This window comes from Myxine glutinosa, chromosome 2 (assembly GCF_964187855.1).
Source record: "Myxine glutinosa chromosome 2, kmMyxGlut1.1, whole genome shotgun sequence".
Lineage (NCBI taxonomy): Eukaryota > Metazoa > Chordata > Myxini > Myxiniformes > Myxinidae > Myxine > Myxine glutinosa.
The window spans coordinates 225555410-225582139 of NC_136262.1; the positions used below are offsets into that span (position 1 = coordinate 225555410).

Genomic DNA, 26730 nt, shown 5'->3' on the forward strand with positions numbered 1-26730 from the left:
CCCCACTAATTTCACCCCAAATCCACTTTTTTGAAATACCAACTTCTGTCCTGGAAGTCCTTGGTGTCCTTGTGTTTTATACTTCCCCCACCTCTCCACCTCCCTGCCCACGCCTCCTCCCCCCAAGCCCTATCCCTCCAGAACATCTCCCTGCTCTCACATGTTGTGTTTGTGTGCTTCCCCTTCTCTCCCCATCTTGTTTTCCACTCCCTCTTTTTATATATTTTGTTTGTCTGGTTGATTTGTTTGTGAAATAAATGTTAGCTCTTTCACGAGCCTCGATTGAATATACAAAAAAAAGAAAAAAGAAAAAAGAAAAGGACAACCCGAAAATATAATGCCTCCGGCGACATCGGTAGAAGAAGAACATTTACCTTGACTTTGTGCTCAAAAGGTGATTACCAGCAGAAATGGCATACTTTACACACCTTTACACGCAGAAATGGCAAGCACACAATCAGTGCTTGTGTAACAATTAATCTCCGAGGGTCTTCACGGTTTGGTTCAATATCAATTACGAATCTGATGGACATCTGGGTCTGGTTCCAGGCATCTATTGCACTCACTTCGAACAGGAGCAGTCAGAAGGGTTTTGTCATTATCCTCTCTGGAGTATGTAAATTACAGTACATCTCGGCTCGACCCTCAAGAACGTCGAGGTGTGTTCAGTTACCACGTTTCGGCCCTCCCAATCTCTGTGGTAATTATTCTTTTGTTCATAAAAATCTGTTGCGATTCAAGGTCGAGGAATTTGCCATTAAGCACCACTGAATTGCCTTTAAAAATCGGGTGACGGACCAATTGGAAAACGTGCATTTAACGCCATATGGCGCCGTTTAAAAATTAACGCTATTTTTTTTAGGGAGGCACACACAGGCTTGATTAAACCTTACTAATAATTTAACACTCGACCCAAACAAGGCCAACGGAAGTCTGATGCAACAAAGCCGGACAGTGTATAACCAACAGAGGCCTATACAGACCGAATTAGGCCCACCATGAAACAATATGGTGGCCATATCATTTCGTCCCAGTACTATGGTGGGTGGAGTCAAGCGACACGTGGGTGTGGTCTAGCAGCAGTCTGTCCAATGGGTGTATTGTTAAGATTGACAAATGTTAAGTTGGATAGCTGGACGCACTTGAATTGTTCAATTAAAATCAATTGGTGGGAAGGCAATGAAGAAATACAATAATCAAATGCAGAAGTACAGTCCAGTGCAGGCACACAAGTGTGCATGTTCACAATTTCCATCAACTGAGACATCTGTATAATCAACACATTTGAGGATTTTTGCAAAGTTCAGAAAAAGAGTTGTGTGAGGTGTGGAGAGGGGGTGAAGTTAATGGGATAAAAGGGGGAGATGACAATAGTTTAGGCAGAAGGCTTGCTCCATACCCAGAATGAGGCTGGACTTCTTACCGGTGTCATCACCTTGAAGCCGCAGAGCCTGAGCCAGATTATTATAGGCCGAAGCCCTGGTTGGGAGCAGGCGAATGGCACGTGAAAACAAGGATATGGCCTCTTCAATGTTTCCATCCTCAGCACAGGCCACACCTCGCCATTCCAAAGCTTTTGCTTCTTCCACAAGCTTCACATCAAAACTTTGATCTGTTATCACAGAGAGCATTGTCAAATCCTGGTGATGGCTGGTCAATAGTAATTTGGAATCACAGTTAACAAGGAAATAAACATTTTCAAAAATGGACAAATACTGCACAAACATTCGTGAAGCTTTCACATTTTGTCATGTTATATTACTTGGTAGAAAGTGTTGTCCAGGACCAAGACTGGAATTAATATTAACTTGTGAAAATCCACATGATCATTGCACACTGCCACCCTTTGGGAAGATGAGCTAATCCATGACAATTCCTTAAATAACTCTCTCCTATTCACTCGTTACCCCTATAAATGAGATTAAAACTTCAGTCATGTAGAAAAACAATATATTGTTGCGGCTGCAGGTTTCTGATTTCCTACGAGGAGGGGTTGCCTCAATTCTTCCCAAACTACCGGGACCTGAGACTGCCAGGTACGTATAACTCCACGATGCAGACAGGTTGCGAGGCAACCGTGAATGCCATTAGTCAACAACGTGGTCCAGGGTCCTCTTTCTAATTACTGATTACCTGGAGGTCACATGATCTCCCAACCAGGGCACGTGCCCTCTGTTGTGCACTGATCTTATCTTAATTGGTTGCAGCCGAGCTAAGAACTGTCACTGCACACCGGACTTGGACTAGAGCCAATTAATTTGGGAATGATAATCTCCCAGACTAACCGACCGTCCTGAATTAACCGGTTTGGACGGTCCTGGACCAAAGGAGGAAACGATGGATGCAGACAGATCGTAAAGAGTTCAACAATGGGGGAATTTATGATGTACAAGGCAAATGTAAAATGTGGGGTCATGCGGTGCTATTCAAGCATTTTAATGCACAAAGCAAGCAAGCACTCAAAATGAATCAAAAAGTGGAGATGCAAGAAAGTTGTACAAAGGGGGAACAATTGCAAGCAAAGGAGGATGCAAGCAATGTACAGAAAAGAAAATGGATGCCGAGCAGCACTCTACCTATACCTTACTTATAATTTAAAAAAACAGACTTCATCGGCACCCACTCAGCCTGCGGAGGGGAGATAGTTCAGAAAGAAATAAAGAAAGAGGTGTTTCTGACCTTTTTGCTCACCTGAAGGGGGCCGTTGTGCCCTTACCTAAACGCTCGGGGAGGGGTGAAAAGGAGGAATACTGTTGCTGTCTAGGGTAGAGGCGCGATGAGGTGCAAGAGGAAGCTAAGAGGTGCGTATCTGTGGCTGCTTTTCTCAAGGAGCATTGCAGTGGCAATGCCACAATTGTTAATGCTCGTGCGTCCAAAGTAGATGATTTATAGAAAGCAAAGAAAATAATGCGTGAGATGATCAGCTTACTTAACGTGTGGGAGCTCTTAAAAGTGTAGGGGTCTTGGCTTGGTTGGTCTGCGTTCTGGTGTCTGAGCTGGTCGGTGTGCTTCAAGTGGTGGACGATCTGTGAAACACCTCGGTCTTTCTTTCTTTCTGAGCTACCTCCCCTCCGTGGATGAATTGATTGGGTACCCATGTGCTGTGGTTTTTTGATAAGTAAGGTGTAGGTATAGTGCTGCTCTTCGACATAATAAATTCCCTCATTGTTGAATTATCTTTCCTATCTGTCTGTGTCCGTCCTTTCCTCCATTGGTGCAGCACCGTCCACACCTAGGTTAGTCTGGGAGATTATCATTTCCCAAATTAATTGGCTCTAATGCAAGTCCTGGGTGCACTGGCGGTTCTTCGCTCGCCATCTAATCAAGATAAGATACGTGCACAACAGAGGGCACGTCCCCCGGTTGGGAGACCATGTGACTTCCAGGAAAACTGTAATTAGACGGAGAAACCTGGACCACATGGTCGACTAATTTACGTTTGGGTTGCCGAACAACCCGTCTGGGTCGCAGAGCTATCCTTACCTGGCTGCCTCAGGTCCGGTAGTTCATGAACAATCGAGGCAACCCTCCTCCTCCCCCCACCCCCCAAAGTAGACCCGAAACCCACGGCCATAAAAATATATACATACATTGGTTTCCATTCCCAGTTTCCTGGTCATGGTTGCTTCTCTGGGTCCCCTGAGTGATCTTGGTCCTTCTTACAAAAAGCCAGGTAATCGTTCCAGATTTCGCTGTGCTGCCGCAGGTGTTTTTTCCCCATTTGTGTTGATTGTTCTTCGTATTGAGTGCTCACTCTTTTGGGGGAGAGAAGGTGGACACAGTATGGCCTAGAGGTACGTACACTCACCTCAAAGCTGTCTGGCCTGGTTTGAATCCCAGCCCAGCTATGAACTGTAACCCCAGTGTTTCACAGACAGTGTGATTCATCAATGTTAAACGGGTGTCCCGTCTGTCGGCATTAGTTGGTGGGCGTTGAAGCTCCCACGAGATGTCCTTTGCGAAGAGTAGGCGAGCTATCGCCAGCACCCTCAACAAATTCCAGCCTAACCTACAGAGAAAGGGCACTGCATCAGTGGCACAGCCACACTCTCAGCCAATGATGCCACCCCACAGCCTTGTCCTTGTGCTGAATATGAAAGAGGTGCTCATTCCTGAATTTTTTTTTTCCATTTCATGCGCATTTTATTTATTTTGATACCGAGTCTCAGGCTCGGATAGTTTTGCGCCTACCCGTTAAAGATTTAACTCTCTCATACCCACTCACTGCTCCCATTTCCTTTGTCCCATTATTCACCACCTTTGCTTTAATTCCACCCCTTATACCTTCTGCTTATCTCTCAAATGACCCTATTCCCAAGCACTCCCTTTTTCCAGGTTATTGTGATTTATTTTTCCTCCTCTCCTCACTTTGTTTGGTCCTGTTCTGTTTCATCCCCGCTTTCCCCCTTCTGGCTGTTTCATTCAGTTTGTTCACCTCCATGTGTCCTTCTCCCTCGCTCTGCTCTGCTGTTGGTGTTTCCCCCTTTCTATTCTGCTATAGTTCGTCCACAAGCCTTGATCATGTATAAAATAAAAATAAAATAAAGAAGTCGAGTTACATTGAAAGTACACCACCCCCATGCCAAATAAATAAATAACATATTGTTATGTTTGTGGGGGTAGTGATATGTAGAGTCAGGTAGATTTGTGTAGGTATCATGCTCCCACTGTTGTGAGGAAGAAGAACCACCCCATGTAATGAGCAAAGGACCTGTTTAGCTGAATGTCGGATTCAGTTGTATATTCGTCCCCGTCACGAGGGGGCGGGGCATGTTAATTAGATTAGGGCATAAGGGTAAATTATCCCTTGTAAGTCTTGCCCTTTGTGATTTATCCTTTGTCCTTTATGGCACCGCAATAGACTAGTGAGAATGGCCATTACAACATAACAATAAAATCCAACCGGAAATCAGGCATCAAGCACCAGGGCTGACAATCCCGCCTGGGAAGCACACATCGCTCAAGCAGGCCGAAGACACGCCCCGGAGACTCGTGATTGACAGGGCAGAGAAAGAAGCGACTTGCTATTGGGCAGGAGTCGACCAACCGGAAGGCCAGGTTAAGGAGGGACTCGCTGATTGACAAATCACTTGGTCACTTGTCATGTCTAAATATCAGCTTTCTAGCTCAAAAGGTTTCTGAGATGCCGAGATGAGAAAGAAAATAATTAAGTAATGAATAAATCGATAATAATAAAGTAAAAATCAATTTAATTGAGTAAAAAAAAAAAAAAGAATAACCTTTTTTGCCAAAGCACTTGTTCACTATCGTGTCCAAATTTCAGCTTCCTAGCTCAACGGCTGGCTGAGATATCGCCCAAACAAACAAGAAAGCAAGAAAACGAATAGAGGGAAAACCGAGTACACCCTTTCGGCGCCCGGCGATGACGTCGTGATGTGCCTGGAGAAGTGAGGAGTTGAGTACAAAGCATCAGAACCATGCGTCAATAACCAAATCTCAAGTTTTGTGTCACTACGTGACAGCCAGCACCATGTGACAATATCAACTATTTATGATACATACCTGAGATTATTTTGGTTTAAAAAGTTTGATAAACGGAGTAAGGCCTCAAGCTTGAAGCACATTGAGAAATGATGTATGTAATTGTTAGTCCAAAATAAAGAACATGCAAATATTGTGCAACATAATCTATTTTTGAATTATTGTTCATTTACCCAAACCAAAGTGAGAAAAGTGACAAACATGTGTTGGTTTGACCCTCTTATTGTTTGCGGTCACACCTTTGTTTGACCTTTGTTTGACCCTCTTATGACATGGTAAATACTACTACTAACCCGCATGCCCAGCTAAGGGGCGCAGCAGCTTTGGAGGGGTTGACCCATGTGCATTTCATTCCCTTATGACAGAAAATGAAATGCAAAGTTAGGGAAGGAATTTTGGAAAACCATTTTGTTCATGGTGCCGGTGATAGCTCGCCTACTCTTCGCGAAGGACACCGTGGGATCTTTACTAATGCCGGCTAATGGGATGCCCAGCTTAACATCCATCCAAGGGCCTGCACACATTGATGAATAACCCGACATGTGAAACACCAGGATCACAATTTACAGCTGGGCCGAGATTCGAAACCAGGATAGACAGCTTCGAAGTGAGTGCGACTTGGTGAATGTGACTTCAAAAATGCAGAAACCACAACCATTGGTAATTTTTTATACTCTTGAATTTATTTATTTTTAACCACAACCATATCAGGTCAAGGTAATTCATCATGGAGACAAGTTTTCACAAATAGTCGTTGCCATTATTTATTTTTTACCAATGCAGACAGATTAATATTTTTAAGAACTAGTTTTCCACTTACTTTGGAATTAATCACAGGTTTCACCAAGAGAAACGTCCTCAAAAACGTATGAACGTCGATCACGTTACCAAAGTTTAAAACTTTGACCTTGATCACATTCCCAAACACAAAAGCTAGTAAATAATCGCCTAATCTGTTGACATAACTATTGCCAAATTTGGTCTGCTCTTGTCATGACTGATTGAAAGATCACTTTTTTTTTTGATAACAGTACATTTCAACAACCAAAAAAGGGAGTCAGTCTGGTTTTTGTAAATCTTAAAACCCAACTCTTGGATGTGCATTATTTTGGCTTCCGACATGTTACCAAGTTCTCGACATAGTATACAAAAAATAATAAAAAATAAATAAGTGGGATTTTGCAAGCCCTGGAATATCCCCTTCCGTTTTTTTTAGCAAGGTTTGACAATAATTTTATTGTAATTTCTCAAAATCTAAATTGCACCAAATTGTTAGGGCTCATCTGCATGCTATGTAAACAGATAACATATGGTGATGGATGTAGGGTGGAGAGGGAACAGAGAGAACTTCAAGAAAATGGATGAAAGGGGACGACAGGAGTGGGAAAGGACTATATACAGTAGTTGGGGAGAAGTGGTGGGAAAAGGGAAAGTTGGCCATTGTTGGGAAAACAAATGAAAAAGGAAAAGTAAGACGTGCAAGATCATAACAAGCCGTGGTTCAAAATGACTATTTTTTCGATGACGTATTATACAAATTGCTCGACAAACACATCATGCCATAATCACAAGATCCTAGGAAATCTCAACAAGAAAAATGGACAACAGGCGCACAAAGCCAAAAATACTCCAGACAAGAACTTACCACCATTTTCCTCAAGAGCGTCTTCAGTCTCTCCAACCTCAAACGCATCTCCAAACGGTGTCCCGGGGTTGAATATGGCTTCAAGTACGGCATAATCGGTGTGTCTCGCCATATCTTCGTCATGGACAGAACAGCAGTAAAGCTTTCACAGAGGGGAGAAAAGAGGGACAGGGCGGCTGCATAATAGGCGGTGCTTGAAGCCAGGACGAACTATTAACTCATTCCCCTTCACATTAGAAGTTCACAAGATCGTGGATTTACAATAAACCAGATTTAATCAGTTCAAAAATCAGATTAAATAATCACGGACAGACTGTGAGGCGAGTTGCACTGTGATTGACTCCTGGCAATATTATCATATAGGCTTATTAAAAGCTGATATTCGAAAGCTGATATTCAAAACCTGATTCAATATTTTTACGATCGGAACTCATGGCCTAAATAATTATGTCGAAATCTAGAGTGAAATTGGAAACAAATTCGGAAAAGACAATAAATAAAAAAACCCTATATATAAATAAATAATACGCTCCACGGGCATGAGGTAAAACAGCTCCAGACAGAAGTGTTACATTCACAATCACCATGGGTTCCCTATAACTTTTCAGTGTAAAAAAAAAGACCAACAGCGACGATTAAAAGCATCATCAAATGTCGAAAGGTTGCAGCCCATCAGCGTCACATGTGTTCTGAAGCACAGTTTGTGCAGGCCTCAGGTTTCAACCGGTCTAGAGGATAATTCCTTTACAACCCAGTGCATTGGAATCAATCCAGGCTATATCAACATGATGTATTATATATACACATAAGCAATAGTAATGTTTTGGTTTCATTCTATAACCCAAGTTATTTGTTCAACACATCGGTCAATCAAGCCAGCATTCTGTGCCTATGCACCGCCCGTGGTAATCTTTATCCTGATGAAGCAGCACCTGTATGGAAGGAATGCAGGAAGAAATCCTACCTAACGTTTTACCTTTCATATTTAGAATCCCATTTCCACCCGTTCCCATTTCCCATTCCCTTATTGCAAATATTAGGTGTACCAGAAAGTAATGTCGTTTTTTAAGCTGTGTATTCTTCTTTGAAAAACGACATCACTTTCCGGTACACCGAATAATTCATGGGATGTAATCCATAACTTTGTGTGTACAATCATCAGTGTTGTGTTGAGTTTTGTGCACCCACCATGATTGTATCATATCAGCTTATTAAAAGCTGATACATTTGATTTTTATTGAACACCGTATTTTGATTTTATTTTATTCCTGGCCAGGCACACCGGTAGCGATCTTTTTGGATTTGGATTCTAGTTTTTGCCAACTTTTGTTGATGCCGTGTTCTTGCTCTTCCACGAGCCTTGATAATGCATAAAAAATATTTTAAAATCCAGTATTCTTTTATTATGCATCTCTATTAATATTAATTGTTTATTAACAAAGTCGTGCCCACAAGTGCACAAGATTGCCATCCATGTAGTGACTGGTATTGATACGGGTCCCAGCAGAGTGTTTCTAGGTATGTCCGCACACTACATCTTTTTCTTTCGCTTGCAATGTATTTTGTGCCCAAAAAACCGTCTGTTTGCGGTTTTGAACTCCAACCCCTGCCCTGTACCTTCACATGATTATCTACCATTGGAAACGTAATCAATTTACTTGGTTGAAAAAAACCATTGGCATGGTTACATATTGTATTTCGTTTGAACGCACTTGAAGACGAGTGGGAAAGTGAGGGGACACAGAGGAGGTAGTGGAGAGACAGGGGAGGTAGAAGGGAGACAGGGGAGGTAGAGGGGACTGTGGGCAGGAGGGAGGAGTGGGGGGTAGAGGAGTAAGGAAGAGAGAGAATGAGATGGAGAGGGGAGGGGGATACTATGCTAGCTATTCCCATCACTTCAGACAGATACTCTTCCTCGTGTTATTTGATTGAGGCATACGAAGCCAAAATTATTTCTTCTTTTTTTACTCCAATTAGCTTCCAAAAAAACAATGAACTCACACACAAGCTGTGAATTATTTCTTTATTTCAACTTTGTTGTACAAAAAGTTTTTTTATCAAAACAAAAACAAGCAAAATAAACATTTGGAAAAGCTTGTCCAATAAATTAATGAAACAAAAAAAAAAATTTAGAAAAAAGTAATTGATGGGGGAGAAATGATAAGGGAGGGAGTTAAGAAGAGTAAATAAGAGAGAGAGAGGGGAAAGGGAGTAAAAATAAAAAAGAGAAAGTGAGAGGAGGGTGTGAAAAGAGAAGGAGAGGGAGCGAGAGAGAGAGAGAGGGAGCGAGAGAGAGAGAGAGAGGGAGCGAGAGAGAGAGAGGGAGCGAGAGAGAGAGAGGGAGCGAGAGAGAGAGGGAGCGAGAGAGAGAGAGAGAGGGAGCGAGAGAGAGAGAGGGAGCGAGAGAGAGAGAGGGAGTGAGGGAGCGAGAGAGAGAGAGGGGGAGCGAGAGAGAGAGAGAGAGAGGGAGCGAGAGAGAGACAGAGAGAGAGAGAGAGGGAGCGAGAGAGAGAGAGAGGGAGCGAGAGAGAGAGAGAGGGAGCGAGCGAGAGCGAGAGAGAGAGCGTATAGAACATAGAGAGGAGGGGTGAGCAAAAAGGGCGAAGGGGACGGAAGGGAAGGGCGATGGAGAAAATATACAGACTTGCATTTAAGGAAAGCCTGCTTTGGAACATTGATCGGGCTGTTATTACGGCTTTGGAATGATTTTGTTGGAATGACACAGAAATAGCTTCACTTGAACAATATAAACATGAAAAAAAAGCAAGTAATATTTGAGCCCTTGAAAAGTAAACAGGATTAACCAATATCCAGGAGCCAGAGTGGGATAATTGAGTTAGATGCACGAAAGTAATTTTTCAAGTTCACTATACCTGTGGTGTTGATTCTAATTCTCTCTGAATTTTCTTAAAACTTAGCTCAATGCGAGTCAAATGGAATTCTAAATAGGAACCTGAACTCGAGTTCACCATCAAAAGTTTATCTGACGGTATATTCTGAAATACTTCTTAGTAGCTCATTTATGAAGTAAGTACTTTCAAGCAACAATAAACATCCAACAATGCTATAACACCCACGTGATAAGTAGATAAATGCATCCAAAAACAGCATTATAATTGTTACAATTACAACCGAAAGTGTCAAATTTTGGCAGAGGAACCTTAACACTAACACTAGGAAAACATGCATACTCGAGTATGCCAAAAAGTTACAACAACAAAAGCCACATCATGCCTTGATCTGCAGAACGTGGCAGTGGTTCAATGACTGAGAAACAATACTCCATCATCCAGCACCAAAAGGATTTTTGGAAAAGATGACAAGTGGCAGCTTGAACAACATTTTAAACAAGTAAATGGAAGGTGAGGTGACTTACATTGATTTTAGCATCAAGTTTAAAAAATGCTTAATTCATCAACTGCAGCTTTGGAATATTTGATGTGATCACAAAATATTCAAAAGTATAAACCACAATCTCTGCAGTCTTGAGTACAACCTGATGTATCACATAAGCATCACGTTGCCAATCAAATGCTTCATCTTCACCTATATAAGCCCCCCCTTCTTCCCCTATCAAAAGCACTATGAAAATGGCAGTTTCAAAGGCTACGGCAGTGTAAGCACTGGAGGTAAGCTATTTCCAGTTCTACCTCTTGCCAGGAAGGGCCAGAGACAAACTAAAAAAGCCAACAAAAATGGCAAGCTGTTCCACTACTTAGGGTCAGCTGCAGCAACACATCGTGTGTGTGTGTGTGTGTGTGTGTGTGTGTGTGTGTGTGTGTGTGTGTGTGTGTGTGTGTGTGTGTGTGTGTGTGTGTGTGTGTGTGTGTGTGTGTGTGTGGTCACACAATCAAAGTACACCACCAACTGGTTGAGTGAGAACTGGAGGTAAAGGTATGGGAGATGCAATACTGCATATGGAGGATGCGTGTTCATAAAGTTATCGGAACGTGATGCTATAATCCAAGAAAAGGCAACCTTTTCCAGTCTACAACTATATATATATATATTATAATAATCAAGTTGTTTTGTTTTTTTTCTTTCTTTACAGACCATATATTTAATGCATCGGAAAAAGAAGCGTTTCTTGGCAAAGTGTTTCTTGGACTACTGGCTCTCACCGAGAAAGTTTTAAGAACTATACATTATTTCATTACAGGGCACAGCACCGAGGCAACAATCATATTACCTGAGTATTGAGATTTACCAGCACCCAAGGTATGTTATTAATGAAACATGCTTGCCATCCTTTTGTTAGCAAAAATCCTGATATAGTCCTGTATGGCACGCAGATAAAAAAAAAACCCCAATATAAACCCTTCAGTTTAGCCCAAGGAAAATGTAATCAGCAAAGATTATATAAAAAGAAAAGCTATAAGCAACATGCTGTAAAAAAATAAAGAAAAAGTGCATCTCGTGCATTATATGCTTGCTGTTCCTGACATGCCAATGTATACCAGACTTCCAGTATCCACCACTTTTGGCATCAAAACCTCAATTTGAGTGAGCTTTGATTAAATGAGCACAGCAGCCTGCGTCAAGAACAAATCCTCAAACAAAGCCCTTCAAAATCATATTTGGAGAAAAATGAGACGACAAATGCTAGCAGGAAAACGTGAGGAAACCTGAAACCTTTACACCAAAAAATGTAGTGCTTGAATGAAAGAGGTTAAATGGGAACACCACAAAAAAAAAAAAAATCTAAGCAGCAATCATGTATAACGAGAAACAATTAAGTGGGTAGAGCAAATAACGTGCTGAGATTGTTTGGGCTTGGATGTTATCACAGCGTATGGAACAGCCAACGCATCAGGAATGCACCTTATTTTGGGGAAAAATGGCAGTGACTTGGTAATACAACATGTCTGAAGGAAGTAGAAACACTATCACCAATAATAATAATAATACAAAAATAAAAATAATCAAGTACACTTGGCCAACACCTCGTGCAGATGTGAATTTTCTTGAGAAGGTATAAAGGTGTTCATATTACTGAGCACACCTTGAAATGTAAATTTTCTCCAAAATAAGAAAATTCTCAACTTAATTTGGCTTTAAAAAAGTCGAGCATCTTAAAGCCAAAATATTCATTCTAACATTTTCCCTGCAAAACCTACAAGAGATCTGAGCTCTCCATCTCCCAAATCGACATTCCAAGTGTTTAAAATCAAGCAAAGAACTAATTTTTCTCCCCTTTCACCATTCCAAACCACACCACCCATCTCAAGTAATAATCATCCCAAACTCCACTTCCCATTCATAGAGTTTGGAACACGTGCCAATGAAGGAGGTGGCCAGCTGTACGAGTTCGGGAATGAAATCTTGTGTGTAATTTTAACTTGCAAGGATTGCACAAAGACTTGGCTGAAATCAGATCCCCGATTGAACTGACTATTCGAATGGGTGGACGAGTTGGCTTTTCCATCAGGCTGGTCTTCTCCATCATCACTATTATTGCCCTCATCATCACTTTGGACTTCTGTACTTCCACTACTTTGTGACAAGTCAAGAGCTGGAAAAGAATTATTGTCGGCATGATTGTTCAGAACTCTGGCTTTCAGATGTTCATGCACTTCCTGCAAGATGGCTGCTCGGTAAAGCCTGGGCACCCCAAGGTCAGCAAGATCCTGAGCAGGAAGGCAGAAGAAAGTAAAGTAAAAAAAGGTCCAAAGTGACTTTCACAACAATCTAATGTCATTACCAAAAGTTTTATACCTTTGCCAGATATCAGTACAAACAAACAACAGGAATTTTAAGGCCATTTTCCCTGCGAGAGCGGGGGTTAGCCTTGCGGGCCTCATGACAATCTTCTCCATTTTGCCGTATTTTCTGCATCTCCCCTTGTTAACCCATTTGCCCGCATTTATTCTTCCACCACCTTTAACCAGATATCAGTGATGATATAAAATAAACAAGTGAATCCTCTTGGATTGCGCTGAGGTTCGGGCATGGAATTTCGAGCCTCGATCATGGTTCGAGCCTCGATCTTGTATACAAAAATAATAATAATAATAAGAACCTTGGGCCGAATCTCGCGCTTCACCAGTGCGCGTGCGCGAATTTACGTCACGTCGGCAGCGAGAAGGGGTTCCCCAACACGAACCAATCAGGAACTGCCACGTCACACTTATATGATCTCAGAATTCCTGTGACAGGAATTCGCGTTACACTGACTGGAAGTCATTCGCTAGAGGCGCTTCCTCAGCGCTAATAATACCACATGTACCCAGCAATCATGGAAAATATTGTCGTGTTCCCGGGGTTAAGACCCCTGGGTGACGGATGACCAACCAGGCTTTAACTCGGGCGTATACCCAAACTATGGCGGTGTTATCTCTTCAGCACGTGTGGGGGGTAGTGGAAGGCAGCAAAGTCCTTACCTGTACGGCCGAACGCGACGTGGGTTATCCGATTCCCACAAACAAATAAACGGACAAGACAAGGAATTGAAAGTCAACAAAGAATAGGTTGAATAAAAATAAATGCCAGGATAACAGAGCTGCATGGTAAAACCAATTCCTAAATTGAGGCGCCTCCATCGGACTCGTATACAACACAAGGGGATGATAAATGAACGAAAATAACCAATTGTAGTGTGATGTGTTTGCCTGATAGTCAGTTCCGGCATCTTTGACCATCCGGGGACGTCAAAGGTCCCGCATCCTTGCGCGGGAACACATGCGTTGCTGACAGGTATATCTAATAAAGCACACAGCTATGCAATCTTCATAGACAAACATTGGCAGTAGAACAGGCCATAATGAAGAGCTCAGTGACTTTCAACGTGGCACCGTCATAGGATGTGTACCGATTTTTGTCCAGCGGTCCAGCAGCAACCCCCTCCGAGTGAAACTGCCTAAATACAGTACCACTGCTCACCTTCTCTCATTTATTCCTCTTTTTTCCTGCCTGTGGAACCTCCTTCCATACTCTCTTCAATCTCACTATTCCCCCTCCCCCCAGCCCCCTTTCAGACAATGTCCCCACAAACGTTGGGGTCCTAATGTATTTTTGTTTACGACTGTATTTAAGTTTATTTATCTGGTTGTATTTAAGTTTTTTCTTTGTTTACGATGGTGTGTGTGGGGGGGGGGGGGGGGATAAAAGTTACCTTACATACACACGGAGTCTTTGAAATAAGTAGATCATGCGCAGACAAGTGGACAGGACATACTTATTGCTTATTATTTATTAATCAAACTTCAACCACATCAACAAAGCAATCACTCGTCAATCTCTTCATATGAAAGTTCACAGTTTGGTGCAGCACCTGTTGTGTGCGCTCTTCACCACCTTGGTAATAGCTCTCTTGCATGGGGTCTGAGTTGGAGTTCACATGCAGTAGTTGTACCGGTGCAAATGCCAAATAGCCCTCATCCTCCTCAGGCACAAGCTCAGGATTATCAACAGAAGACCTCGATAATAATCAGGATAACTGGCAACTGAGCTTTGGTTTCTCACCATTCGTATGAAAGGAGGGGGAGAATGGTGTTGCGTATCTCTTGATTTGTTTTTATTAGGACTATCGTGCTATGATCAAATGAGTCCCCCATGTCGATATTCTTATTAAAATCAATGCAAATATTACTCAAAATCTTCAATTTATGATACTGCACCCGTTTTCCATTATCGAATGTGCTGATATATCGATAGATTTAAAAATGTATTATTGCATTGACGATGTTTTTTCTTTACATATCTTAGGGCTGATAATATGGAGACATCGCCGAGCTCTACTCGAGAGTTAAACGGTGCATTACCCTGTCAGGACCGAGCATCCGTGATCTCGCTGAAAGCCATTGGCCCTATATTTCCCCCAAATATCAATCTGATAATTTCGTCAAAAAAAAAAGAGAAAATGAGTGTCTTGGCAGGCTGCTTTTCAACATTGTGAGGAATGAGTCAGGTCCAAGTTTTGGCGACATTGCCTCCGTGCCTCTGAATTTGTGAAGGCTTTTTTAATCTTTATCTTGTCTTGTCTTTTCCTTTCCTTCAAAAAATGAATATCCATGCAAAAAGGAACTGAGGTGTTTGTAAACAAAATAAATAAATGAAAGAACGGCCTTTAAAACTCCCAACAGTGCATACAATACCACAATTTTTCCAAAAGTATATGTGCTTCAGCAGCCTAAATTTTAAAAGCATTGCTTTTGTCTATCGTGTACAAACTGCAGTTATTATTTTTGTCAACTTTTTTTTACTGACCTCACGATTGTAGGTACGCAACTGGCATGTCCTGCTCAAATTCTTCGAGGTGAAGAAATGAATGCAGTCTGCACAGCCTATCTTCTTCAAAAGACTAAAAGGGATGAACAGAAACTTGATGCACATTCATCACAATGAGCATTTAAAAAATAAATGAGTGCATCAACAATATGTTTTTAAGCACACTTGTAAAAGGTGGCCCAAAAATTGATTTCACTTCAATTAATATTGGCAAAATAAGCAATTAAGAAAAATAATAATAACGAGAATGGCACTCGGTAGAGCGCATACCTCCACCAGGCTTAACAGTTTGTTTTGTATCCCAATGATATGTCGGATCTGGATTCGGACCTGAACCAAAATCTAATTGGCTTGTTCTTGTCACCGAACCAACTCATTCACCCAGTTGAGTCATAAGTCATCCATAACTTTTTAAAATATGTTATCATGTCGCCCCGCCGTTACAGCGTTGGTGTTCAATTCTTGTGAACCCGCTTGTGGCTATACAGTCCGAGTGCCGATTTGCATCGGCGTCCACAAGTTGTACAAATCCATTTAGAGTCGGCAGGCACCGGTTGCCGCTCGCGTTCCTTACGTTTTCTACGGGCTTCTTTGGCAGCATCTATATGACCCTTTTCCGCGGAGTCGCATAGTGTATGGATCAAGCTATGCCATTTCGGTCGATCACTGGACAGAGCTTGTAAATTGTCGAGCGGGATGTCACATTCTTTCAAATGTGCACGCAGTGTATCCTTGAAACGCAGTTTGGGCTGGCCCACTGATCTCTCTCCTTCGTGCAGTTCTCCCATAAAAATAAAACGTGGGATCCTGTCTGCGTCCATCCTCATCACATGGCCGACCCAACGGAGCTGGGCCTTTTGCAGGGTGCATGTGATGGATTGCATTTCAACTCGTTGGAGTACTTCCGTATCCGGCACGAGATCGGACCAGTGGATCCCAAGAATTTGTCGTAGACATCGGGAGTGAAGTGAAAGCCATTCACTCTGCGAATGTGGCTTGCATAGCAATTCCAAGATTCGGCTCCGTACGGGAGGGGATGACAACTGCTTTGTACACGGCCAATTTTGTGTTCACTTTGAGCCCACGTTCTTTTCAGACTCTGCTGCGGAGTCGGGCAAACGAAACGCTCGCTTTGCAGATTCTTTGGTCGATTTCCTTGTCCATGGTTGCGGTATTCGATAAGCACGTGCCCAGGTACGTGAATTCTTTTGTGACTGACAATACGTGATCCCCGATCGTAATTGCTGGTTCAACGTACGGGCTTCCCGGCGCTGGTTGATACAAAACCACTGTCTTTTGCAAACTGATAACCAGACCAAACGTCTCCATGGCCTCAGCAAAACGGTCAACGATACGCTGCATTTCCTCTCGTGTGTGGGCAATCAAGGCTGTATCATCGGCAAACAGCAGGTCACGTATTACCATGGTCTTGGTCTTTGTGTAGGCTTTTAGACGTCGGAGGATGTAGAGGTTTCCGTCAGCACGGGAACAGACGGGTACGCCAGGCTCCAGATCATTCGAGGCATGCTCGATAGCTGCCGCTAGATAGAGCCCAAACATGGTTGGCGCATGTACACAGCCTTGTTTTACTCCCGTCGTAATGCTGAATACGTCAGTCTCATCCCCGTCTACCGCCACTTTCCTTCTCATTTTGTCGTGAAAACTCCACAGCAACTTGATGAAGTGGTCTGGACATCCACAGCGAGCAAGAAGTTTCCAGAGTGCGTCTCTGTTCACCGTGTCGAAGGCCTTCGTCAGGTCGACAAAGACCATGTACAAATCCTGGTTTTGTTCTATTGCTTTTTCCTGGATTTGCCTCGCTACGAACACCATATCAATTGTGCTCCTATTTGAACGGAAACCGGACTGTGATTCCGGAAGCGTTGCCTCACTGATATTGTCCACCAGTCGATTGAGCAGCAGTTTCGCAAAGACTTTGCCTGTTATGCTCAACAACGAGATTCCGCGGCGGTTTCCACAATCTGAGTGATCGCCCTTTCCTTTTAGTCAGGGCCCTTAGGGATATTTTGGGGCCGTTTGGTTCAAATTCTTCCAAAAGCACCAAATTTGGCCCAGATGTTGCCCACGCCATACTCTTTCGATTTTTGACGGGCGCCAAGACGGGCGCCCCCCCCCCCCACCGGGGGCCCCATATTGGCGAAATACTAAATGGCCGCCACCCGGATTAGAGGAAAATCAGTTAAATAACCAAAAGGGTTGGAATCATGTATGATACCACTTTTCAGGGGTTTTCGAGGTCGAAGAATCCAATTATGATGTTATTTTGATGATTTGAGGTCAAGGTCAACCCTCAAAGTCATCTTAAAGGTCATTTTTGAGTCAAACATGTCGGTTTTTGAGTTTTTTGTCAAGATTTACGCGAGGTTCACCATTTTATGTTTCTGGGTTGGGTAATCGAACTCTGACCTTATTTTTGACAATTAGAGGAAATATTTACATGTCTATTTCCTAATTTTCAGGCATATGCAGTTCATCAGTCTAATTACAAAGGTACGGATTTTGATGTATTATGAACTGTATGCCATATCCTTGTGTTGAATTTTTGTGCGATCATGATCCGGGTTCATGTATACATGATTGTATACATGTCATAAATATGACGTCATAGGTCATGTGACCTGGCGGCCATATTGGATTTTATGAAAACCTTAAAAATGGATCCCTGCCTTCATTTTTCGATCGATTCATTTTGAACTTTGACCACTTATAGTACGCCATGTGATTGGATGCATATCCTAATTATGACGTCATAGGTCAGGTGACATGGCGGGATGGACCGGTATGGTCCCCGGATCATACCGCCCTTGGCGCCCGTCAAAAATCGAAAGAGTATGGCATGGGCAACATCTGCGCCAAATTTGATGCTTTTGGAAGAATTTCAACCAAAATGTCCCTAAGGGCCCTGACTATTTGAACAAAGTGATTAATTTTGTGTCACGCCATTCTTGAGGAACATCCCCGGCCTCCCAAATTTAATTGAACAACACCGACAACGCTGTAACCAGATCGTGGCCTCCATACTTCAACAGCTCGATCGGAATACCATCCGAACCAGCGGCTTTTCCACATTTGACCTGTTTCACAGCTTTTGCGATTACGTCTGGTGTTGGTGGATGTGCCAGGTGGTTCTGAATTGGACGCTGATCGATTTTGTTGATCACCGAATCATGAACTATCGATGATCTGTTCAGAAGGTCGGAGAAGTGGCTTCGCCAGCGTGCGAGGATTAGCAATTTGTCAGTAAGTAGTTCACCGCCCAGTGTCTTCATCGGGAAAGTACCGTTTCGTTTCGGTCCGTAAACCGTTTTCAGACCGGAGAAAAAGTTGGGGTACTCCTTTCGCTCTGCGTAGCCTTGGATCTCGTTTGCTTTCTCGGCCCACCAAATATCTTTCAGCTTACGGATGCATTTAGTTGAATCACTACGAAGAGTTCGGAACTGCTGTCTATCAGCGCGACTGCCGGTCGACAGTGATTTCTGGTGGGCAGCGTTTTTTTGCGTCCAGGAGCTCACGTAACGATTCATTAGATTCGTCAAACCAGTCGTTGCGTGTCCTCATTTTTGATGGGATAGTGTCGGCCACAGCCTTCAGGACAGCCTGCTTGAAACTTGACCATGACGAGTCTACCATTTGAGACATTTCCGTTGAGACTATCTACATACTCAACACGGAGAGATTCGCTTGTCACCAGTTGACGCACATAGATTCTCGGCTGACGCTTTTGACCAGCAGAACGATGTTGCCGAGCGATTCGAAGCCGTAACTTGCTCCTAACCAGCAAGTGATCTGTCCAGCATTCGGCTCCACGCATAACACGTGTTAACTTGGTGTACCGCAGATGCTTTTGGTGTACGATCACATAGTCGATCATGTGGGAGTGTTTTGACCGAGGATGCTTCCAAGTTCCGTTGTACTTGTCGGGTTGCTGAAACATGGTGTTCGTGATTGCCAGTCCAAATTTTGCACGTTTCGAGAAGGAGGTTGCCATTCGCATTCACATTTCCAATATCATGGAGAACAATAACGTGTTACCAGGCGGCATGGTCTCTCCCAACCCTGGCATTGAAATCCCCAAGGAGGACTATTTGGTCCGATTCCGGAATCTTGGTGAGGATCGAGGATAAAGTCTGATAAAAGGTCTCCTTTGCTTCTGCCGTTGCCTGTAGCGTTGGCGGGTAGGCTGATATGACAGTAGCGTTCCCAGAGAGAGGAAGCCGCATGTAGATAAAGCGTTCGTTAATGGCAACAGGTGTCAATATCATTTTTTTGGCGATGTAGTCACGAATAGCGAAGGCTACCCCCGCTTCCCGGCGTTGTCCTTCGGGTAGTCCGGACCAAAAGTACGTGTAGCCACTGGAGGCCTCGCGCAGCTGGCCCGAACCAGAAAATCTGGATTCCTGAAGAGTTGCAACGGCGATGTTGTACCTTTGTAGTTTGAGACCAATGAGAGCTGTTCTGCGTTCAGGTCTGTCTGCGGCATCTAAATCCAACAGCGTTCAAACATTCCACGATGCAAAAAAAATAACGAAGACACAACGGAGGCCCGCCTCTTCCTGCACTCAAGAGCAGTCCGTCCTTGCGGCTTTAGGACTGCGCCGTCATTATATAATCATATAAAATAAAATATAAACTTAATGTTATAAAATATGTTATATAATAATATAAAATATAAAATAATATAAAATATATTGAAATAATATAAAATATAAAATGTTATAATATAATATAAAATATAATATAATATAATATAAAATATAAAATATCATGTCATAAAAACGTCATAATATAAAATATGTTATATAATCGGCTTTTTGACCGATCCCTCAATGATGAAGAAGCACTTAAAAATTAAATAACTCTCGTATCCGAATCCATATTTAGATCTTCACCAAATTCAAATGGATTAGTCCTTGTCACACACTTAGTGGGATGATCTTCAGCCTTGATGACAAGTCTGCAAAGAAAGAGGTAGCAAAGGCGTAGGAGGCATGTAGGAAAATGTTCGGAAAATGCTTGGATTTGGAAGAAAGTCAGAGAGCGGTATTCAGGATTGCAAAGCAGATAGCGAAAGAGGTTTGATGTGATGGGGGTGAGTTGCTTGAAGGATGAAGTCGGACAAATCGTTGTGGACCCAGATGGAATTAAAGGAAGATGGAAGAGATATATGGAAATACTGTTGAATGCAGAGAATGAATGGGATGGCAACGTAGAGAGTAACCCAGTTTTAGGACCAGCAGAGAAGATAACCGAGAAATAAGTTGAGGAAGCGATAAAAGCAATACAACAACAACATGCATTTTAAGGCCATTTTCCCTGCTAGAGCGGGGGTTAGCCTTGCGGTCCCCATGACAATCTTCTCCATTTTGCCCTATTTTCTGCATCTCTCCTTGTTAACCCCCTTGCCCGCATTTCTTCTTCCACCATCTTTAGCCAAGTCTTTCTCGGTCTTCCCCGTCCTCTACTTCCTTCTACATTAATTTCCATCACGCTTCTCAACCAGTCACTTTCATCCTTCCTCAACACATGACCAAACCATCTCAACCTGTACCTCTTCACATCATCAATCACAGGCAATATTCCCATCATCTTTCGCAATTCATCATTTGTCTTCCTCTCTCTCAACGAGACTCCGCACATCCATCGAACCATTCGCATTTCCACCCTTTCCAGCCTTCGTTGCTGCTCTACGTTCATTACCCATGTCTCGCTCCCATAAATCATAACACTTCTCACACATGCAGCATACACCTTTCCCTTCAGCTTCAGCGACACTCTCCTCCTCATCAGCACGCCACTCAGTTCCCGAAACTTCTTCCATGCACATCTCACTCGAGCAACCGTTGCCGAGACTGATCCACCTTCTCCATTCAGCATGTCTCCGAGGTAGCAAAATGTTTTCACACCTTCCAGCTTCACGCCGTCTCCAAGATCCAACTCAACATTTCCTCCATCTGCAGCTCCCTCTGTGCACACCTTACATTTGAATGTAGCTGCCACACTGGTAAATGACCCTCTCAGACCACTACATTTTTTATGAACCCACTCAGCGCACATTGTACATTGAATGGAGTTCACTCCGACACCCTTCCTGCACACAGCACACGGCCACTTCCCAGTTCTTTCCACCTCACCACATGCTTTACCACTTGCCATCACCTTCGTCTTTCCGATATTCACCTTCAGACCTTTTGTCTCCATACATTCCTTCCACTTGATCATCTTTTCCTTCAGTCCATCCATACTTTCCGCAATCAACACCAGATCATCTGCATACAACAACTCCCACGGTAAACCCTCCTTTACGTTCTGAGCCAGCACCTCCTTCACAGCTACAAATAGTAGTGGACATAGTACCGACCCCTGATGCACTCCCACCTTCACCTCAAATTCACCACCGTCCCCGTCCTTCGTCCTTACAGCTGTGCAATCTCTTTTGTACATTGCCACACTACTCTGATCAACCATTCCTCCACTCCGAACTTCCTCAATGCCCCATGTCAATACTTTGCGTGGAACCCGATCAAATGCTTTCTCCAGATCAACAAACCCAAAAAACAACTTCTTCCTCTTCTCCATGTACTTCTCCTGCAATTGCCTCACAATGAAAAGCGCATCTGTCGTTCCTCTTCCTGGCATAAATCCAAACTGCATTTCGTCGATCTTCACTTTCTTCCTTATCCTCCTCTCCAACACCCTTTCCAATACCTTCATTCCATGCTCCAATAACTTTATCGCTCGGTACGAGCCACACTCCAGAGGGTCACCTTTCCCCTTGTATAGAGGGACGAGGGTACTCAGTTCCCAATCCACTGGAATGCGGCCTTCTTTCACCACCAGATTACAGATCTCTGTCATTCTCTTCACACCCCAACTTCCTGCTGCCTTCAACATATCTCCCACAACTCCCGTCGGCCCTCCCGCTTTTCCACTCTTCATTGCTTTTATCGCTTCCTCAAATTCCTTCTCAGTTATCTTCTCTGCCGGTCCTAAAACTGGGTTACTCTCTATGTTGCCATCCCATTCATTCTCTGTATTCAACAGCATTTCCATATATCTTTTCCATCTTCCTTTAATTCCATCTGGGTCGACAACAATTTGTCCCACTTCATCCTTCAAGCAACTCACCCCCATCACATCACACCTCTCTTTCGCTATCTGCTTTGCAATCCTGAAAACTGCTTTCTGACCCTCTTCCGAATCCAAGCGTTCTCAGAACATTTTCCTACATGCCTCCTGCGCCTTTGCTACCTCTTTCTTTGCAGCCTTCCTGGCTGCCTTATAACTTTCATGCTCTGCTGTTTCTGCTCCCGTACTCTTCGCCTTCTGCCACTCCTTGAACTTCTTCCTCTTCTCGTCAATCCTCTTTCCAACTTCATCATCCCACCACCATGTTTCCGAGTGCCTCGGTGGTCCTTTTGTCCATCCACATACCTCACCAACGGCTCCCAACAGACTAGCTTTCATTGACATCTAACCACTTTCAAGCTCAACCACATCATCATCTACCCTACTCAGCCTCTCTTTTAATGCCTCCCTTACTGTCACCTCTTTCAACCTCCACACCTTCATTCTCGGTTGGTACTTCACCCGCCGAGCTCTCCTCGCACCTTTCACCTTTATGGCGCAGACAACCAAGTGGAGCTGTGAAACAGCCTCCTCCCCCGGGATCACCTTTGTGTCCCGGAGGTGCCCCCTATCTCGCCTACGCACCATTAGGTCGTCAATGGTTGTCGTCGACCCACCTGAAGTGTATGTAACAAGCTTATTATCCTCTTTCTGGAACTGAGCATTACAAATCAACAAATCAGCTCCATCAGCAAACTCCAAAATCCTTTCACCTTCTCCATTTCTCACACCATATCCGTAACCCCCATGAACTCCCTCAAAACCATCCATACTCCTTCCCACATGTCCATTCAGGTCTCCTCCCACCACAACAACTTCCTCATCTTTCACGTTTTCCATCATGTGTCTGTGTTCATGTGTTCATGTGTGTGTGTTCATGAACATCATGTGTTCCATCTTCCATCATCATGTGTATGTGTGTGTGTGTATGTGTATGTGTGTGTGTATGTGTGTGTATGTGTGTGTGTATGTGTGTGTGTGTGTGTGTATGTGTATATGTGTGTGTGTGTGTGTATGTGTATGTGTGTGTGTATATGTGTGTGTATGTGTGTGTGTATATGTGTGTGTGTGTGTGTGTGTGTATGTGTGTATGTGTGTATGTGTGTATGTGTGTGTGTGTGTGTGTGTGTGTGTATGTATGTATGTGTTTATGTGTATGTATGTCTGTCTACATGTGTGTGTTTTTGCAGAGTAAAATGAGTGTATCTTTTGTGAAAACACCTGTTCACCACCATCTCTTATCTTCCCCCATCCAAAGCCTTGATCTTTTCTACCCCAGTTAATACACCGCAAATCCACCTCTTCCAATCTCCGACATCATTCCTGAAATTCCTTGTCGTGTCCATTTGTTTTATTGTGTTCCCAACCCTCTCTCTTCCACAGATCTGCTGATGTCCCTGTTCTCTCCTGTTGTTCTTCTTGTGTTTCCCTCTCTCTGCCCTCTCTCTGCCCTCTTGTCTCCCGCTCCCTGTATTTTATGTTTTTTGTGCTTAATGTGCTAGCTCTTACATGAGCCTCGACTTTGTATACAAAAAAAAAAAAAAAATCAGCTTCTCTATCGCACACCAGAACTTGTCCTTCTCTTCATCGCTTCGACCAACCTGCGGAGCATATCCCGAGATGACGTTCACCAAGAGCTTTCCAATCATCATATTCACCATCATCAACCTATCACTCACTCTAGTCACACTCACCACACTGTCTACGAACTCCTCAGAAAACCGGACACCAACATCATTCACGCCCTCCGGGCACCCTTACCACACAAACTTGTATTTCTGTCCCTGCCTACCCTTCACCATTCTCACACCACTTCCCTTCCATCTCGTCTCTTGCACACAACATATGTCCACTCTTCTTCTGACCAATACTTCCACCACTTCTCCTGATCTCCCTGTCATTGTCCCTACATTCCATGTCCCAAACCTCAGAAACCGATCTCCACTTCGGGCTGCACCCTGTCCATATGTAGTTGTAATTGTCATGGTTCTCTTTTTTGAGGCAATGTTGTTATGGCCGGATGCCCTTCCTGACGCCAACCCTCTTAGTCGTTTCTTACGACACGCAGGGATATGGTGTACTTATTCTGACCAGGGTTCACACTGGGAAACGTTTAAAACATGGAAATTCTGGGGGGGGGGGGGGGGGGGGGGGCGTCAGCATCACTGCTGCGGTTTAAACATATTCCAACAATATCCAAACAGAACCATGAAAACCATGAAAAACAATCTGGGAAAAGTCTCCAGGCGAGAACGTGGATTTGAGAAAGAAGGAGGAGAGGCAGGAGAAAAACGAGATACAGGGGGCGGGGCACAAGTCGAGACAAGGAGGAGAGCGAACAAGCACGTGTCCAAGAGGAGAGAAAGAATCAATATAGAATTCTTTGTCTAGGGAGGTGAGGTGAGGGGGAGAAAATAAAATAAAGGAAACAAGTAATACAGCGAAGGAAAGAACTTAAATTGACAAAACACCGACGGGGGGAGGGAAGCCTCAAGTTACCAAGCCGCGCACGAGGTACGACCCAGAAAACGATTAATTACACACAAGTTTGTACGAATTACAAACCAATACTAACTGGAAACACACAATAACACGTACACAGTAAAATAACCAGTGGAAATTTGACAAAGACAAGAATGGTAAAATACTTAAACTTTGATGCCGTGGAGAGCTCGAAGTACGCTTCATTCACCCGAGGAACCGGAAGCACACAAGCGATAAAAGCAATGAAGAGTAGAAAAGCGGGAGGGCCGACGGGAGTTGTGGGAGATATGTTGAAGGCAGCAGGAAGTTGGGGTGTGAAGAGAATGACAGAGATCTGTAATCTGGTGGTGAAAGAAGGCCGCATTCCAGTGGATTGGGAACAGAGTACCCTCATCCCTCTATACAAGGGGAAAGGTGACCCTCCGGACTTTGGCACGTATCGAGTGATAAAGTTATTGGAGCATAGAATGAAGGTATTGGAAAGGGTGTTGGAGAGGAGGATAAGGAAGAAAGTGAAGATTGACGAAATGCAGTTTGGATTTATGCTAGGAAGAGGAACGACAGACACGCTTTTTATTGTGAGGCAGTTGCAGGAGAAGAACATGGAGAAGAGGAAGAAGTTGTTTTTTGGGTTTGTTGATCTGGAGAAAGCATTCGATAGGGTTCCACATGAAGTAGTGAAATGGGCATTGAGGAAGTTAGGAGTGGAGGAATGGTTGATCAGAGTCGTGATGGCAATGTACAAAAGAGCGCGCACAGCTGTAAGGACGAAGGACAGGAACAGTGGTGAGTTTGAGGTGAAGGTGGGAGTGCATCAGGGGTCGGTACTAAGTCCACTACTATTTGTAGCTGTGAAGGAGGTGCTGGCTCAGAACGTAAAGGACGGTTTACCGTGGGAGTTGTTGTATGCAGATGATCTGGTGTTGACTGCAGAAAGTATGGATGGACTGAAGGAGAAGATGAACAAGTGAAAGGAATGTATGGAGACAAGAGGTCTGAAGGTGAATATGGGAAAAACGAAGGTGATGGCAAGTGGTAAAGCATGTGGTGAGGTGGAAAGAACTGGGAAGTGGCCGTGTGCTGTGTGCAGGAAAGGTGTCGGAGTGAATTCCATTCAATGTACAATGTGCGCTGAGTGGGTTCATCAAAAATGTCGTGATTTGAGAGGGTCATTAACCAGTGTGGCAGCTACATTCAAGTGTAAGGTGTGCACAGAGGGAGCTGCAGATGGAGGAAATGTCGAGTTGGATCCTGGAGACGGCATGAAGCTGGAAGGTGTGAAAACATTTTGTTACCGAGAAGACATGCTGAATGGAGAAGGTGGATCAGACTCGGCAACGGTTGCTGGAGTGAGATGTGCATGGAAGAAGTTTCGGGAACTGAGTGGCGTGCTGACGAGGAGGGGAGTGTCGTTGAAGTTGAAGGGAAAGGTGTATGGTGCATGTGTGAGAAGTGTTATGATTTATGGGAGTGAGACATGGGTAATGAATGTAGAGCAGCAACGAAGGCTGGAAAGGGTGGAAATGCAAATGGTTCGGTGGATGTGTGGAGTATCGTTGAGAGAGAGGAAGACAAATGATGAATTGCGAAAAATGATGGGAATCGAGCCTGTGATTGATGCTGTGAAGAGAAACAGGTTGAGATGGTTTGGTCATGTGTTGAGGAAGGATGAAAGTGACTGGTTGAGAAGAGTGATTGAAATGAATGTAGAAGGAAGTAGAGGACGG

General features: G+C 43.6%; 1 protein-coding gene across 4 annotated transcripts in view; it reads right to left on the reverse strand.

Annotated features, from left to right (window-relative positions):
• The window catches only part of LOC137420781 (tumor protein p73), a 141400-nt gene that overhangs the window by 18383 nt on the left and 96287 nt on the right, over window positions 1–26730 (reverse strand). For 2 of the 4 annotated variants that reach the window (XM_078772317.1, XM_078772315.1), the window contains exons 14-16: window positions 15353–15446; window positions 7148–7289; window positions 1424–1612 (exon numbers count right to left, since the gene is read on the reverse strand). In XM_078772317.1, the coding sequence (XP_078628443.1) occupies window positions 1424–1612; window positions 7148–7289; window positions 15353–15446 (425 nt within the window). Of the gene's footprint in view, window positions 1–1423; window positions 1613–7147; window positions 7290–11230; window positions 12775–15352; window positions 15447–26730 lie in introns of those variants that run through there. The other 2 variants (XM_078772319.1, XM_078772318.1) reach the window with 1 other exon arrangement.